This window comes from Octodon degus, unplaced genomic scaffold, assembly GCF_000260255.1.
Source record: "Octodon degus isolate 3935 unplaced genomic scaffold, OctDeg1.0 scaffold00352, whole genome shotgun sequence".
NCBI classification, from domain to species: Eukaryota; Metazoa; Chordata; class Mammalia; order Rodentia; family Octodontidae; genus Octodon; species Octodon degus.
The window spans coordinates 746,311-763,784 of record NW_004524928.1 but is presented as its reverse complement, the minus strand read 5'-3'; the positions used below and the strand labels follow the sequence as shown (position 1 = coordinate 763,784).

Below are 17,474 nucleotides of genomic sequence, written 5' to 3'. Positions count from 1 at the left end.
ACATGGGATAGAATTTGAAAGGTCTTATTAATTGGAAAGTGGATGAAGGAAAAATTTGAAATGCTTGGTCTTTCAGGTAGTTCCCATACTTATCTATTATTGCGCCAGGACGTGGTACCCTAGTACAACTCTTAAAAAAAAAAAAAAAAAAAAAAAAAAGTGTGCAAAACCTTAGGGAAAATACCTCGCACCAATAAGTGCCTAATGTATGCAGTGAAGTTCTTAACTACTTATTGCATGTGAGCGGGGCGCATATCATTGTGTGTGAATGCGGCAGCACTTCCTGAAAGTGCTGAGAGACCAAAGTTCAGGAACTTCCAGGCAAACTCAAGCATTTCTTTAGGAGACATGTGCCATGAAAATCTCTAAGACACTGTATATGTAGTGATTAGAACTAATCATGGATTAAACTTGCTTTTTCACCCATTGTGAAAAGAATAACTTCAGGTCAAATCAGGACTCCAAATACAGCAAACTGCCTTAACAGCTGTGTTAAGTTTGGAGTAGGGCACATCCTCCCGAACCACCGCCTTACTGTAATCCCACTGCGCCCATATTTAGAGGTTCCGTGGTGGCAGCATCCTTCCCTCCTGAGACACATTAACCCTCTTTAATGCTGCTATAGGCCGGATGTCTCCTCCGGGTGCGCGCTACAGGAGACTTCCCTCAGAGCTGCAGAGTTGCCTCACAGTGCTCTCCCCTGCTGGCTCAATTGTGGAAATATGCTGAACACCCACCCCTGGCCCCAAGAGAAATCGCTTCTCCTTCCCTCCATCTGCTCATCCGGTCCCCATACCCCAGTCGAGGAAGTATTTTTCTGTGAGGCAGTCAAAAGGTATCTTTAGCACCTGCTCCGAATGGAGTTTCAGGCCCTTTAAGGTGTAACTTCCTCTTGGGATATGGACACTTGGGGTGGGGTTACAGATACAGGGAGATGCTACTAGAAAACCACCGTTACCATAGAAACAATAAAGGCTGCAATCCAGTGGAAGCAACAAATTTTGGTAATGGGTTATGAAGGGCAAAACACAAGGAGCCAGAAAGTACTGATAACCTTTGTTAAAACCTGCCTCGAGAAGTCTAGGGAGTGTTTCATCAGAATTCCTCTGACAGACGTTGACTACTTTCATGACCTGAGGTTTCAGTCTCATCTACAATTTGTGGTGGCTATCTACAATTTCTGCTTTTATGAGCTTACAAATGTATAAATTACTCTCTCCTTTTTATAGAAGGGATCGACATGAGGGATGGGGTAAGGCTTGATGGCGGAATGCTTGCCTAGCATGTATGAGGCCCTGCATCATCCTTTACAGAGAATCCTTGACAGTTACTTGATCAGCTTCTGACTTTTATTCTACCACAAGCCTGGCCCCAAATTCAGTAGGAAGGGGCTTGGAGGTAGCTCAGTGGTAGAGCACTGGCTTGGTCTACAGGTGGCCCTGGGTGCAATTCTCAGTACAGAAAAGGGGCGGGGCAGTGGGAGGTCTAATCTGGGGCTCTTGCACACCTTTGCTCTTATGGCCACTGCCATGACCATCAGTAGACATTTATTCAGTAGCCTAGGATGTCACTAATGCTCTCAGGAGTTCAGCCCTTATTTTATTATTTATTTATTTATTTATTTATTTATTTATTTATTTATTTATTTTGCAGAACCGGGGATTGAACTCAGGCCCTTGCGCTTGCCAGAGAAGTGCTTATTCCACTAAGCCATCTCCCCGGCCCCCAGCCCTTATTTTAAGCATGTTTACCATATAGGAAAAGCAAGAGCTGAGCTTTTGTTGTGCATTGTAAAAGATTGATGTTTGTGCTGACCTACCACAGCACCATAGAACAGACTGAAAAACCTGTTTTCCAGCTCTGTTTTTGCTTAACTTCCTGCCCACAACACCAAAACCTAACAGAATAGTTATTGTGCGTAAGTGATGGGCAGGAAATAGTCTATTTACTTAAAAACTCTGGGCAAGGGGGAAAAATCACTCCCCCCTACAGGGTCTAGAAATCTGAATTAGAGAACATAAGGGATGTAACTGGGAAAATGCAAACTAGTACATCTGGGAAATAAAGGAAACGATTAGAAACCCAGATATTTAGTGAGAAGGAGAAACCAGGACACAGCCAGCCAGATCTGGAGGGAGAGAAGGGAGTACTTTAAATGGAAGTTGGCAGACAGCAAGAACAGCAAAAAGGAAAGAAGGCAAAAATAGTCTTGCGGGCTTGGTTGTCTTTATATCATTAGTAGCGTGTCATCTCCCAGTCTATTGAGCCCCTGGGCACATTCCTCTGCTTGTGCCCTCCTCTTCCCAGAGTGGGGGTCAGAAGAATAATGTCTGCGTAGAGAGAAAGCAACTCAGGCCTGAATAGAACACTGAATAAGAGCTTCCCTGGCAAGCGCAAGGGCCTAAGTTCAATCCTTGGTTCTGCCAAAAAGAAAAGCAGGAAACTTGGTTTTCAATCCAGACTAGACCTCCAAACTCTTCGACCTTGGGCAGCCCTCCCCTCAAATGATAACTTTCATGGCGCATATCTGTGGTCTGTTCAGGTATGATAGCCATTTTTCCATTCGCTCTTACTCCTTTAATTCTCCTATTCATAGCCCCCTATACACATCTCCTCCAACTCCTCCTCCTCTTTCAGATTGCTGGGATTACAGATGTTGGACACTGTACCTGGTTTATCCACCACCACCCACCCCATATAAAAAAAAAATAAAACTTTTATTGTATTAAGATATGCATAACAAAACTGACAACACCATTTTACTTGTGCAGTTCAGGGGCATTCACTATGCTTGTAACCATTGCCATGTATTTCCAGAACTTTTTATCATGAAACAGAAATTCTATACCATTTAAACCTCTTTTTTTTTTTTTTTTTTTTTAGGGAAGGGTCTACAGGGTGTTCAGGGTCTCACTACTAGATTGGACTTGTAGTGATCTGCCAGTTTACAGCCTACCAAGAGCTGGGGTTATAGGTGCATGTCACCACGCCCAGTCTTACCTTATATAAATGAATCATATCTTATTTGTCTTTTTGTGTCACTTAGCATATTTTTAAGGTTTTTTCATGTTATACCATGTATTGATTTTATTTTTCTTTTCGGCTTTTTAAAACAGGATCTCACTATGTAGTTCAGCCTGTCCTTGAACTCACTATGTAGCCCAGGCTGGCCAGGAACTTGGAGTAATCCTCCTACCTCAGTCTCTCAAGTGTTGGAATTACAGGAATGGGCTGCCATGCCTGGCTATCAGAATTTTATTCCTCTTGGGGCTCTACCCCTTTTTCCTGCAGCACTGGGGACTGAACCAATCAACATTCTACCACTAAGCTACATCCCCATCCTTTTTATTGTCTGAGACAGAGTCACTCACTAAGTAGCTCAGAATGGCTCAAACTTGCATTCCTCCTGCCTCAGTCTCCTGGAGCAGCCGGGATTATAGCTAAGCACCACACACCCAGTTTATGGATGCCCCCATCCTATTTTGAATAAATTTTAGCCTTAAAGAGATTAAGAAATTTCCCAAGATCACAAGAGATGAAAAAGGGCTGGGACTGTAACTTAGGTCCAAATCTTTTTTTTTTGTTTGTTTGTTTTTGTGGTACTAGGGACTGAACTCAGGACCTTGCGCTTATTCTACTGAGCTATCTCCCTGGCCCTCTTAAACCTTTTTTTCTTCTTTTCTCCCACAAAATACTATTGGGGGTTGAACCCAAGGCCTTTTGTTTTTCCCCTACTTGTGTATTTGGTACAGGGTCTCAATATGCAGACCAGACTCATGGTGATCCTCACGTTTTCAACCTCCCCAGTGCTGGGGTTACAGGTGTGCACCACCATGCCTGAACTCTGAAGGCTCAGTGCGAACCCCCCTCCAGCAGGGTGGGAGCGGGGCACGGCATGCGGGACTGGAGATCAAACCCTGGACCCTGTGCTTGCCAAAGCAGGTGCTTAGTTCGCTGAGCTATCTCGCCAGACCCCCAAAGCCTTTATGTTGACCTACCTCTGCCCTGTCCAAAGGTCTTTTGAGAGTCTTACTAAGTTGATAAATTACCCAGGATGGGCTCTAAATTGCAGTCCTCCTGCTTCAGCCTATCAGAGTGCTGGAATTACATGTATGTACACCTACCCCTGGCTGAGTCCTTTTATTTAAAGTTCATAATGCCCTGTATTGATGCTTGACCTAAGTCCTATTCTTGAAATATTTTTTTCTCACTTAGCAACAGTTATGATGCAAATCCATATGCCTCTATGTCTACTGTGCTACCCAAGCCATAGGTGCATTAGTCTGGTTTGGCAAAGGATTGTGTGTGCGCACTGAGGGCAGAAGATTGAAGAAGAAAAGATGGGACTTTTTTTTCTTTTTTTTTTTTTTTTGGCGGTACCAGGGATCAAACTCAGGACCTTGCGACCTTGCTCTTGCCAGGCGCTTATGCCACTGAGCTATCTCCCCAGTCCCAAAGATGGGATATTCTAAGAGGTAAATTTAACAACAGTTAGAATTTTTTTTTTTTTTTTGGTGGAACCAGGGATTGAACTCAGGCCCTTGCACTTGCCAGGAAAACGCTTATTCCACTAAGCTATCCACAGCTCCGAGAAAATCAATTTATTTACAATAACAAAAGCTACCAATTAGTGCTGGCACAGTGTTAATAAAAATATGCTCAGGCAGGTGCTTATGTATGAATGCTCAGGCAGGTGCTTATGTAAATGAAAATGCTGTTTCATTTACAATTAGAAATATGGGGGGCTGGGGAGATGGCTCAGTGGAATAAGCGCTTCTCTGGCAAGTGTAAGGGCCTGAATTCAATCCCTGGTTCCGGAAAAATAAATAAATAAATACAATTAGAAATATGGTCAATTGAAATTTTTTTAAAAATGCCAAAGATGTACATTCACTGGCAAAAGCAATGCAATTTTTTTTTTTAATTTGCGGAACCAGGGATTGAACTCAGGCCCTGCATTTGCCAGGGAAGCGCTTAATCCACTGAGCCATCTCCCCGGCCCCCAATAACTTTTTTTTTTTAGCAATGCAATTTTTTAAATGCATAGTCAGAAGCAAATGATATTCAAAGAAGTAGATTTTTCACCAAGAAAGGGTGCAAGAGAGCCAAAGCAAGGTTGCAGGCTGCAGAGAAAGGAGCCGAGTGGGAAGATGCAGCCCTGAGCACTTTTGCATCAGTTCCAGTTTAGCCAGGTTTAGCTCAGGTAAGATTTATGAGGAGTAGGGTGGAAGGTTCAATGGGAAAGACAGCCCTTCAATATTTCAGTTCTCATCCTTGGCTGTACATTGTATGTATTTTTGGTTTTGTGTTTTGAGTCAGGATCTTATTACAAAGTTGAGACTGGCCTTGAACTCACTTTCTACCCAAGGGCAGCCTCAAACTTGCAGTGATTCTCATGCCTCAGCCTCCCAAGTGCTAGGATTACAGGCATGTACCACCTGGCTTAAGCCTGAGTGGTTTTTTGTGTTTTTTTTTTTGTGCTGGGAGTCGGAACCCAGGTAAAGTAAGTGCTTTACCATTCAGCTACCTCTCCTGCCCAAAATATCAGTTTATTATTATTTTCTTTAACAATGCTAGGGTTTAGACCTGGGACTCCTGCATTGAAGAAAAAAAAAAAAAAAAAAAAAAAAAAACACTCTGCCATACAACTATATCCTCCTCAGCTGGGACATCAGAATTTTTCAAAGCTCTAGGGGTAATCCTAAAGAACAGCAAAGTTTCAGAACCACTGTGCAAATATACCACTGCACTGCATCTGGACCCACCTCTAGTTTTCTGTTTGGTTGCACTAACCATTCTGTCTCAAGCCTGAAGCAGCAGTTTCATGGAGCACCAGATGCAGAGGGAAAGTTATCTGGTTTTCTTTTTCTTTGTCATTCCAATTCTTTGTGAATTTAAACAAACATGTTCAGGTCTTAGTCCTGTATCCACCCCAGACTTTGCATGTGACCCAGGAGAGCTTGCTCCACCTTATCTGCTATCTAGGGACGCATTACCAGCTTAGTTTGTTCCTCTGTTTGTGACTTCATTCCAGTCTGCTTAAGAATCCTGCTTCCCTTTTCAGCATAGGCAGCGAGTATAAAGTGCTGAGAAGTGGAGGGTTCCTCTTACAGGTGGCTGTTGATCCCTCACCTTTCACCAGGGACTAAATTTACCTTAAAGAAGAATACAGATCAAATTACGCATCAGAAAGCACGTTTCATTAAAGAGCAAGAAAGGGGACAGTGTTTCCCAGGAGAAGATGAAAAGAAAAGGATTTCTTTTCTTGTCAGAAGACTTGACAAAACAGCAACTGGATATCAAATGTTCCATGCTAATTAACAAATGCTCAGTAGAAAGTCTCCATCTGATTTCTTCTCCCTTACAAGGCCAGAGAGCAAATGGCAGGCAGGAGCCACACAGCGCCCTTTCAGCCACATGGGAAGCCACACAATGTTGATGTGCTTAAAAAGCCCTGGAGAGGCAGGCAAAATGTGAATGCTTGTTTCCCTGAATTAAGATGTGAACCTGGAAAAGTCACTTACCCTTTCTGAGCTTCCATTTCCTTATCTGTAAGGAAACCTGTGACTTCTCTAATTAAAACAGACCTTCCCCCCAACCCCCATCTGTAAAGGCCTAGAAGCACAGAGAGAGCTGTGATTCACAATGCCAAGACCCTTAAGATTATCAGAAAATTTCAAAATATAACTCAGTTAAGATGTCTGCAGTTTATAAAGACAGGTAAAATTTATATTGAAAATAAAGTGGGGGGCCGGGGAGATAGCTCAGTAGAATAAGTGCTTGCCTGGCAAGTGCAAGGGCCTGAGTTCTATCCCCGGTTCTGCCATAAAAAAAAAAAAAAGAAAGAAAGAAAGTAAAGTGGTCATTGCTAATATTTTAACTAGGCTGTATATGCCAATGATACTAAGCAACATCTTACCTCAGACTTTAGTAAGATTAGGGCTGTGGTTAGAGCTCAGTGGTAGATGACCTATCCAGCAGCATGAGGTCCTGAATCCCCAAGATGAGAAATAAAAAAGCCAGACATGGTGCCACATGCTGTAACCCCAGCACTCTAGGAAGCTGAGGCAGAAGGATACAAATTCAAATTCAGCTCAGGCAATTTTGGGATTTAGTGAGAGCTTGTCTCAAAAATAAGTAAATAAAGAAGGGCTATGGATGTAGCTCAGTACTTCAGTACTGCCAAAAAAAGAAAAAAAAGCAAATTAGCATTTGCAACATGAAAAACAGAATCTTTAGTGTTTCTGTATTTAAGGTTACTTTATTTTAGTATTCACAATATAAAATTTTTAATCATTAACATTTAGGACCCTTCAAACAAAAAAAGTGTGTTCATTAATATTACTTATCAAAACTTTTTCAAACTTTTTTGTTCCCACAATATTGAGGAGGACTATGCAGCTGTATTAGTTTAGCACTTTACACAAAAGGAGATGGTGCCATAATATGGTATGACTGACCACCATGCCTCAGTTTACCACTCAGGCAAAAGTAGAATTAACAGTGCACGGCTGTAATCCCAGCACTCAGGATGATGAGGCAAGAAGATTGTAAATTTGACCCCAGCCTAGGCAATTTAAGGACTAAGACTCTGTCGAAAAATAAAAGATAAAAAGTGGTGGGAGCTGGTGATGAAGCTCAGTGAGAAAGCTCTGGGTTCAATCTCCAATACTACCAAAAAAAAAAAAAAACAAGTGGGTTTAACTGATGTCCAGTCTACAAAACTTGATGACGGTCATAAAACCAAGGCCCTGCAGTTACTTCTTGCACATAAGCTGAAGGATTTCACGAAGAGGAAAGAAACTCTTCCACAGGAAGAAATGAAATGCAGAGTGCCTGTCTCTAGAGACACTTACCCCTACTTACCCTCACTGTATAGGAATCAGCCTCTGTGGAGGTGAGCTGGCTGCTGTCATTCCCAGGCATTTAAACCAGGTTGGGGCTGCAAGGGGCTTTGGAGCCGGGTAGCTCCTACCGTATTTTCCTATTGTTTAGAAGGAGCTCCCCTCCCCCCAGGTCAGAGCTGGGTGGACCTCCTAGGCCTCTGCAGGCTAAAGTCGCCCCAAATCACCGTCCTTCATCGGAACCTTAAGCAAGTGTTGCACGAGGTGAACAGAGGTGGAAAACAGTGGAACAGAGGGTACTAAACAGGGGATGGCTTCTAAGCTTGCACTCGAGAAATGAGGTCCTGACCGGGGGAGCTGGCCGCTATTATTCTGGGGGCCAAAGGGAGGGGAGCTAAAGGGGCTCAGGGTTCTGCCAAAGGGCGTCCTGAAATGACTTCCTTGGAAATTTTACTGCAGCCGTCCACTCGGGGAAACTTCTTGTGGCGAGGGAGGGGGGTCATGAGGGAATGGAAGTGAGGGCGACAAGACAAAACTTGAGAACATTTTAGGGGGTGTGCTGGTGAAGAGAGGATGTTTTGGGTTTCTTCCCTCCTGGCCTCAGACCTCTGCGAAGATCAGACCACCCTTTCTGGCATCCACGTTTTCCAGGCTCAGCGGATCCTTTATCCAAAGTAAAATAAAAGAAGCCTATCGCCGAGCTCCATTGAGCAGGGCTACGTTTCCCACTGTGCCCCTTGAGCTGGGGGGCGGGGGTGGGCCTGGGCAAAGACATCTGGGGACGGGGGGAGTCGGCGGAGAACGAAGAAAGGTGGGCCCCACCAAGGCTCTCCGCACCTGTCCGGAGCCGCGCGGCCCTAGGCAGCCTTGCCCCCACCCGCCCCACTCGCTCCCGCCGGACCTCCTCCGCCCGCCGGGCTCCCCAGCAGCTCCTCCCTACGCACTCTGCACCCCACCTCCCCTCCCGGCTTTCTCGCTCCAGCTCCTCCCCGCCTCCCGCTCCCCTCCCCCAGCCGCCTAGCGCTGCAGCTCCGCAGTCGGGGTCGCTGGGTGCAGAGGCTGCCGCAGCCCCGGCGGCCACGGCCGCCTTCCACTCCCGGCCCCCATTGTCTCTCACCATCCAGTACTCCTTCGCCTCCCCCACCGCTATGGCGCACGAAGCCGGGAGGAGCGCTCGTCTCGGGGGGCCCTGCGGGGAGACTGCGGAGCTCGGAGGTGCGGTAGGGCGGGACTCGGAGAGGTGGGGGCGAAGGGCCCCCGAGCGAGGACTTCCTGCGGGCGGGATGCGCGAGTGTTTCTCGGTGCTTCGGCCCGGTCTCTCCCCATTCCCACTCCCTGAGGCGGAAACGGAGGACTATGGAGGAAGCCAGGCAAGTGCTTGTGCCCTCCGCTGGCGGGTGCTGGGCTGCACCCGGGTCAGTCTGAGCGCCACCATTCTGTATGGCCTACTGCTGATCTGTCTGCCTATCCCCGCTTAGCGGTTCCTGGGCTCCTTGTTAATTAGAGCTCCGCTACCCAGCCTGTCCGCACCACCCACGCTCTCTCTCCTTTTCCCCAGGTGATGCTGGCGAGGGCGACCGCCCCCAAGTCTGTGCCAAATGCTGCGCACAGTTCACTGACCCAGCCGAATTCCTCGCCCACCAGAACGCATGTTCTACTGACCCTCCTGTAATGGTGATAATTGCGGGTCAGGAGAACCCCAACAACTCTTCTGCCGCGTCTGAACCCCGGCCTGAGGGCCACAGTAGCCCTCAGGTAATGGATGTAGAACACAGCAACCCCCCAGATTCCGGGTCCTCGGGGCCCATGGATCCTACCTGGGGACAAGAACGGAGAGCAGAGGAGTCTTCCGGGCATTTCCTGGTCGCTGCTACAGGTACAGCGGCTGGGGGAGGTGGGGGCCTGGTCCTGGCCAGTCCCAAACTGGGAGCAACCCCCCTGCCTCCAGAATCCACCCCTGCACCCCCTCCTCCCCCGCCCCCGCCTCCACCCGCAGGAGTGGGCAGCGGCCACTTGAACATCCCTCTGATCCTGGAAGAGCTGCGGGTGCTGCAGCAGCGCCAGATCCATCAGATGCAGATGACTGAGCAGATCTGCCGGCAGGTGCTGCTGCTGGGCTCGCTGGGCCAGGCCGCGGGCGCCCCCGCCAGTCCCTCAGAGCTGCCTGGCACCGGGACTGCCTCCTCCACCAAGCCCCTGCTGCCCCTTTTCAGCCCTATCAAACCTGTCCAGTCTGGCAAGACCCTGGCGCCTTCCTCTTCCTCCTCCTCCTCAGCGGCAGAAACGCCAAAGCAGGCTTTCTTCCACCTGTACCACCCACTGGGGTCACAGCATCCCTTCTCTGCCGGAGGGGTTGGACGGAGCCACAAACCTGCCCCCACCCCCTCTTCGGCCCTGACAGGTGGCACAGAGCAGTTGATGGCCTCACCTCACCTGGCATTCCCAGGCAGCACAGGACTATTGGCAGCACAGTGCCTCGGGACAGCCCGGGGCCTCGAGGCCACTGCCTCCCCTGGGCTCCTGAAGCCAAAGAACGGAAGTGGTGAGCTGGGCTACGGGGAAGTGATGGGTCCCTTGGAGAAGCCTGGTGGAAGACACAAATGCCGCTTCTGTGCCAAAGTATTTGGTAGTGACAGCGCCCTGCAAATCCACCTTCGTTCCCATACGGGTGAGAGACCCTACAAGTGCAATGTGTGTGGGAACCGCTTTACCACCCGAGGCAACCTCAAAGTGCATTTCCATCGCCATCGAGAGAAGTACCCGCATGTGCAGATGAACCCACATCCGGTGCCAGAGCATCTCGACTATGTCATCACCAGCAGCGGCCTGCCCTATGGTATGTCTGTGCCGCCAGAGAAGGCTGAGGAGGAGGCAGCCACACCAGGTGGAGGCGTGGAACGCAAGCCTCTGGTGGCTTCCACCACAGCCCTCAGTGCCACAGAGAGCCTGACACTGCTCTCCACCGGTGCAGGCACAGTCACGGCTCCAGGGCTCCCTGCTTTCAATAAGTTCGTGCTCATGAAAGCGGTAGAACCCAAGAATAAGGCTGATGAAAACACTCCCCCAGGGAACGAGGGCTCAGCCATCAGTGGGGTGTCAGAAAGTGGCACAGCAGCCCGAATGCAGCTGAGTAAGCTGGTGACTTCGCTTCCAAGCTGGGCACTGCTTACCAACCACTTCAAGTCCACCGGCAGCTTTCCCTTCCCCTATGTGCTAGAGCCCTTGGGGGCCTCTCCCTCTGAGACATCAAAGTTGCAGCAGCTGGTAGAGAAGATTGACCGCCAAGGAGCTGTGGCAGTGGCTTCTACTGCTGCTGGAGCCCCCACCACCTCTGCCCCTGCACCTTCATCCTCAGCCTCTTCAGGACCCAACCAGTGTGTCATCTGCCTCCGGGTGCTGAGCTGCCCTCGGGCCCTACGGCTGCATTACGGTCAACATGGAGGTGAGCGACCCTTCAAGTGCAAAGTGTGTGGCAGAGCCTTCTCCACCCGGGGGAATCTGCGAGCACATTTTGTGGGCCACAAGACCAGTCCAGCTGCCCGGGCCCAGAACTCCTGCCCCATCTGCCAGAAGAAATTTACTAATGCTGTCACTCTGCAGCAGCATGTTCGGATGCATCTGGGGGGCCAGATCCCCAATGGTGCTGCCACTGTCCCTGAGGGTGGAGGAGCTGCCCAGGAGAACGGCTCTGAGCAGTGTGCAGTTTCGGGGACAGGGAGCTTCCCCCAGCAGCAGTCACAGCAGCCCTCACCAGAAGAGTTGTCTGAAGAAGATGAAGATGAGGAGGAAGAGGAGGATGATGTGACTGACGAAGATTCCCTGGCAGGAAGAGGCTCCGAGAGTGGAGGTGAGAAGGCAATCTCAGTGCGAGGTGACTCGGAAGAGGCATCTGGGGCGGAGGAAGAGGTGGGAACAGCGACACCAGCACCCACCGGGAAGGAGCTGGATGGTAATGAGAAAGCAGCCCAGCAGTCTTCTCTGCCACCACCTCCCCCAGCATCTGACAGTCTGGATCAGCCCCAGCCCATGGAGCAGGGGATCAGTGATGTTTCAGGTGGCCTGGAAGAAGGAAACAAACCAGAGAGGAGCTCAAGCCCACCGCCAACAGCGCTTAACCCAGAAGGGGGAGGCACCAGCACCCCTTTGGTAGAGGAGCTGAGCTTGCCGGAAGCCATGAGAAAGGAGCCAGGAGAAAGCAGTGGCAGGAAGGCCTGTGAAGTGTGTGGCCAGGCCTGTCCTAGCCAGGCAGCTCTGGAAGAGCATCAGAAGACCCACCCCAAGGAAGGGCCACTCTTCACTTGTGTTTTTTGCAGGCAGGGCTTCCTTGAGAGGGCGACTCTCAAGAAGCATATGCTGCTGGCTCACCACCAGGTACAGCCCTTTGCTCCCCACGGCCCCCAGAATATTGCTGCTCTTTCCTTGGTCCCTGGCTGTTCACCTTCCATCACTTCCCCCGGGCTCTCCCCCTTCCCTCGGAAAGATGATCCCACAATCCCGTGAGTCTTTTTCTGTATCTGCTACCCTCTGGCCCAGGGAGCAAAAGCTGAAAGCTCTATAGGAAGACCTCTTCTCTGAGTTCTGACATGGTATGTCTCTAGTGGCTTTCCCTTAATCCCTTAGCTTGGAAATTGTGCTTACATGGAGATGACCTCCTCAGGAATTCTCCTTTCTTTATTCTTTCTACCTGAAGTAGATTTTGTGCAGCTTTTACATTCTCCCAGGGAGCCCTCTCCTTTCTGTAAGTCCTTTCCCTTTGGCAGGTGCGCCTGAGCACCCATCATTAGACCCACAGCCCAGCCCAAAGGGACTGGCAGCTGTCTGCAAAGGACCCAGTGCCACTCTCACTGATGGCCAGTTCACACTTCAGGACTTCTTGTCCCAGGACCTTCCTGCCCAGCCAGTAGGGGTGGTTTCCATACCTTTCTACAACAACACATGGCTTTCTCATCACGTGGCTTGCATGTCTAGCCTTGGAGCTCCAGCTTCACCTCCACTACCGCTTTAGGCCTGGCGCTACCAGGACCCATGGCTGGGAGGGTGACTCCAGCAACAGGGTTCAGGGAGGCCAAGGAGAAGACAGTCCCCCCTCTTATTTCAGCCTGAAACAGTGCAGAAAAAGCCCATCCTAGAAAAGAAGTAGCAAAGCATACATTTTTTGCTTTCCTGCTCCAGAAGGTGCTGGCAATGAAGATGTTCCAGTACTGGGCATCCAACCAAAGGTGGTAGGGAGAAACAAAGGGCACAGGACTCTTTCCAGCATATGCCTTCGTAGTTGCATCCTGGCCTCCGTGTTGACTGATCAGGATGCCAGGACTTCTCCAGCTTCTCATTTATCACTGCTTCTCAACATGGGTAAACCAGCAGATTTCTTGTCAAGAGATCTCCTATTTGGGGAAATGTGAAGTTAGTCCATATCCTAAGTGTGAGCTTTGTTGGTGAAGGTAGTTGATGAAGTAATGATAGAAAGTTGAGATGTGTTGCTAAAACATAGGGCTTGCAGGGAATATATGATGGAAAAATGGGCACTGAGATAAGGGAAGGGACTTGGAATTCTTGTGTATGTGAACATCCTCATGAATCTTCTTTTGGGCTAGTAGTGACGTAGTGTACAGCAGTGCACCAGGGGTCATGGGAGATTTCCTAGCACTAGTGTGCTTCTAGTTTTAGATCAACTCCCTCTTTTATCCCCTGACTCTGTACTTTCCTTATCTTTCTCTCTCAAGTTCGCTTTCTTCCCCTTTTGCCTGGTCATGGACTGAGGATTATGTCTTTGCCATTGTCTGGTTCTTAGGTTCCCAGACTTGGGGAGAGACAAGCTCCAGGGGTCCCTCCCTGCCTCTGTCATGTAACAAGGTGTAGTGCTTACTCTTAACATAGGATTCTTTGGAACTGGAGTTCTGAGGAGGAGGAGGAGGAGGAGGAGGAGGAAGTGAAGGTTTTGCTGTGGATTGATGCTGACGTGAAAGCATCAATGGCTTCTCTTCCAAAGTACAGTTAGTGGGCTCCAGCGCTTCCTAACATAGTGAAATGTCAAGAGCAGACAGGAGATACTAGTCTTTCCTTCCCTCATTAAAGGCATTCTAGCCAAATATTTGTGTGTGCGCGTGTGTTTTTTATTTCCTATCTCTTAAGTAGCCAACTGGGGTGTGATATGGGATTCCCATCCCACCTACATCTCCTGCCAAAGATGAACATAAGGTGTTGAAATATTTATTCAGCTTTGTCCTGAAACAACCTCTAGTGAACATCATTTCCCCATGGGAAATTGCTTTTCCTGTGGAATTTGTGTTCCCCAAAGGTAGGAATTTGCTCTGATGTCCAGTCGTTTTCGAGGTTTTCCTTTGCCTAGGACCTTCCACCACCAGGCTTTTCTGTTTGTTGGTTGGTTTGGTTTGGTTTGGAGGCTGGAAGGTGTGGGGCAGCCTGCAGCTATCAGTGAATCTGTGTAACACAGATGATTTAAATCCCATGATCTTTGAGATCAGATGGGGAACATTCAATGCTAATAACTTCAACCAAGAAGATAAAGGACAATTCTTAACATTAAGAATGCAAAGTAGGGGCCGGGAAGATGACTCAGTAGGATAAGCGCTTGACTGGCAAACGCAAGGATCTGAGTTCAATCCCTGGTTCCACAAAAAAAAAAATGCAAAGTAGAGGCTGGGCGTGGTGGTGCATGCCTGTAATCCCAACTTTTGGGAGGCTGTAAACAGGCGAATCACTATGAGTCTGATCTAGTAGTGAGACCCTCAATACCCTGTAGACCTTTCTCTAAAAAATAATAATAATAAAAAAAAAGAATGCAAAGGACTTTGTAGTGAGACCCTATAGACCCTGTACTAAATATATATATTAAAAAAAAAAGCAAAGGAAGGGCCAGCCAGATAGCTCAGTGGATTAAAGTGCCTGCTTAGGCAGACACAGGGATGGGGCTGATCGATGACTAAGACTGGGCATGGTGGTGTGCACCTGTAATCCCAGCACTTGGGAAGCTGAAAACAGCAGGATCACTATGAGTCCTATCTATATAGTGAGATCTTGTAGACTCTACTAAATTCATTAAAAAAAAAAAAAAAAAAAGCAAAGGAAGGACTGGGAATGTAGCTCAGTGATCCAGTGCCTGCCTGACAAATGCAAGGCCCCAAGTTTTATTCCTAGTACCAAAAAAAAAAAAAAAAAAAAAAAAGCTGGGTACAGTGGTACATGGTATATGCCTGTAAGTGACCTCAGCACCCTGAAAGGCTGAGGCAAGATATAAGTTCCACCTAGGAAATTTACCAAGACTCAAAAAAGAAGGCTGAATCTTGAGAGGGGGGAAGGGTCCCTCTCCTTTCCCTCTTGGACAGCTTTCTTTCCCTCAATAAATATATTCTGCTCATTAAAAAAAGAAGTCTGGGGATGTGGAGATGTAGCTCACTGTAAAGTATCTGGGTTCAATTCCTAGTGTCCCCTCCCGCCCCACCAAGGAAAGATGGAGGAGCTAGATGGTACAGTTCAGTGGTATGGTGCGTCCCACTAGGTTTGCTTCTCAATGCCACCAAAAAAAAGGCAGAGGAAGCAAATGCAAAGTTCAAGTTTGTCTCTTAAGAGCTTTTTTCCTTTTTTTTTTTTTTTTTCTTTTTAGTTTTTTAGGTCTTCTGGCCTTAAACTCACTTTGTAGCCCAGGTTGGTCTTGAACTCACAAAGATCCTCCTGACTCAGCCTCCCAAGTGCTGGGATTATAGTTGTGCACCATCACACCTGCTGTAAGAGCTTGCTTTCCTAAAGGATGAAAATGTCCAAAAGCCAGGCATGGTGGCACACACCTATACTCTCAGCATTCTGAAAGCTGAAGCAGGAGGGTCACAAGTTTGAGTCCAGGGGCAGGGAGATGGCTCAGTAGAATAAGTGCTTGCGTGGCAAGCACAAGGGCCTGAGTTCAATTCCTGGTTCCACCAAAAAAAAAAAAAGTTTGAGTCTAGCCTGGGCAACTTGAAATTGTAAAAAAAAAAAAAAAAAAAAAAGTTAAAGAATAAAATAAAATTTTCCAGGGGCTGGTGAGATTGCTCAGTGGTCTAAAGCATCTACTTAGAACAAGCTTAGCAAAGCACAGGGACCGCGGTTCAATCCCCCAGCACCACATGCCAGCCCGCCCTGCCCCCTGGTGGGCTGAGCTGGCCACACACACACACACACACAAATAAAAAAACAAAAAATTTTAAAAAATAAAAATAAAAATTTCCAGGCCAGGGAGATGGCTCAGTAGAATAAGCGCTTCCCTGGCAAGCTCAAGGGCCTGAGTTCAATCCTTGATTGGTGGTGGTGGGGGGGAATTCCCCCAAGTAGGTGCCTTTGGATGTAAACAGATGAACTTGAATGACTTACTGCCAAATCACCAGAGTATGGGCATGATGCAGAAAGACATGCAAACTTGATAACAGACATGGTTGTGTCTAATACACATCTTCAGATGTGAAAGAGACACACTTAATGTACTTGTGTGAAATGTTTTCTGAATTTTGGTAGTAAAAAATAGCTTCGTGGGTCTAAGCGTCTGCCTGGCAAGTGTAAGGACCCAGCTTTGGTCTGCATGCAGTGCTGGCCCTGGAACCCTGGAAGAGCCATGCTGGCCAAGAACATGGTGGCGTACACCTGTAATCCCAGCACTAGAGAGGCTGACACAGAAGGACCACTATGAGTCTGAGCTGCATATTGAGACCTTGCACCAAATAAATAAATGATGTTTTTAAAAAATTCCAGTTTTTTGGTTTTTTGGCAGAGCTGGGGATTGAACTCAGGCCCTTCCACTTGCCAGGGAAGTGCTTATTCTCCTAAGCCATCTCTCTGACCCAGAATTTCCAGTTCTAAGAGTAGTTCAAAGAGATCTGCTTAGCAGGACTGAGGTCCTGCATTCAGTCCTCACAACCACCATCCACAAAGAAGCTTCCCTTTTTTTTTTTTCCAGAACTGGGGATTGAACTCAGACCCTTGTGCTTGCCAGGCAAGCACTTACTCTTCTGAGCTATCTATCTCCCTGGCCCCTCCTAAATTTTCTAGACCTTTTTACTTCTTTCTTTTCTTTTTGTCTTTTTGAAAGAGATGCCCTGGATTACAGCCGTGCACCACTACGCCCAGCTCTAGACTTATTTTCTTTGTGAAAAGGGTAAATCAGAGCACTTTAGCTCTAATAGGGTGGAGCCAGTAAAATGATTCGCCCCATCACTCGGCTGTTTGGTAGCAAAATTGGATTAAGAAGCCTGGACGGCCGGCTGAGCTGTGGCAGTGGAGGTGTACAGGTTGAAGGACATTAGCTGCGGTGTGTTTCTGGCGAGATTGAAATCATGGCAGGTCCAGAACATGATGCCCAGTTCCAGTTCACTGGCATCAAAAAGTATTTCAACTCTTACACTCTCACAGGTAGAATGAATTGTGTACTGGCCACATATGGAGGCACTGCTATGCTTATCTTGTACTTCAAGTTAAGGTCTAAAAAAGCACCAGCTGTGAAAGCAGCATAAGTGTTTTGGAGATCAGACCCAGGGCATTGTGCATACTAGGATTTTACAGTGTCTGACCTCATCTGTTAAGTCCCATGCCTGGAGGAGCTAATATCAACTCATCATGTAATACTCAATTTGTACAATAAATTAT

The 17,474-nt window shown here is 47.8% G+C and overlaps 1 protein-coding gene, 1 long non-coding RNA gene and 1 pseudogene across 4 annotated transcripts in view; 2 read left to right on the top strand and 1 right to left on the bottom strand.

The window, feature by feature from the left end:
* Window positions 1-13,913, top strand: part of Sall2 (spalt like transcription factor 2) — a 16,420-nt gene extending 2,507 nt beyond the window's left edge. Inside the window, exons 1-2 of one of the 2 annotated variants that reach the window (XM_004648087.2) lie at window positions 8,880-9,059; window positions 9,403-13,913. In XM_004648087.2, the coding sequence (XP_004648144.1) occupies window positions 8,993-9,059; window positions 9,403-12,344 (3,009 nt within the window). In that variant the 5' untranslated portion in view covers window positions 8,880-8,992 and the 3' untranslated portion in view covers window positions 12,345-13,913. Of the gene's footprint in view, window positions 1-8,879; window positions 9,060-9,402 lie in introns of those variants that run through there. The other variant, XM_004648086.3, reaches the window with a different exon arrangement.
* On the bottom strand, window positions 6,003-9,135 carry LOC111814540. The gene is made up of 3 exons (XR_002819506.1): window positions 8,962-9,135; window positions 7,867-8,507; window positions 6,003-6,155 (listed from the first exon to the last, which is right to left on the bottom strand). It is a non-coding gene; the product is annotated as an uncharacterized LOC111814540 (long non-coding RNA).
* A 3,190-nt stretch (window positions 13,914-17,103) lies between the features above and the next one.
* LOC101570264 lies at window positions 17,104-17,474 on the top strand (annotated as a pseudogene). Its single transcript, XR_001116968.2, has 2 exons — window positions 17,104-17,344; window positions 17,381-17,474. The product of XR_001116968.2 is annotated as an up-regulated during skeletal muscle growth protein 5 pseudogene (transcript).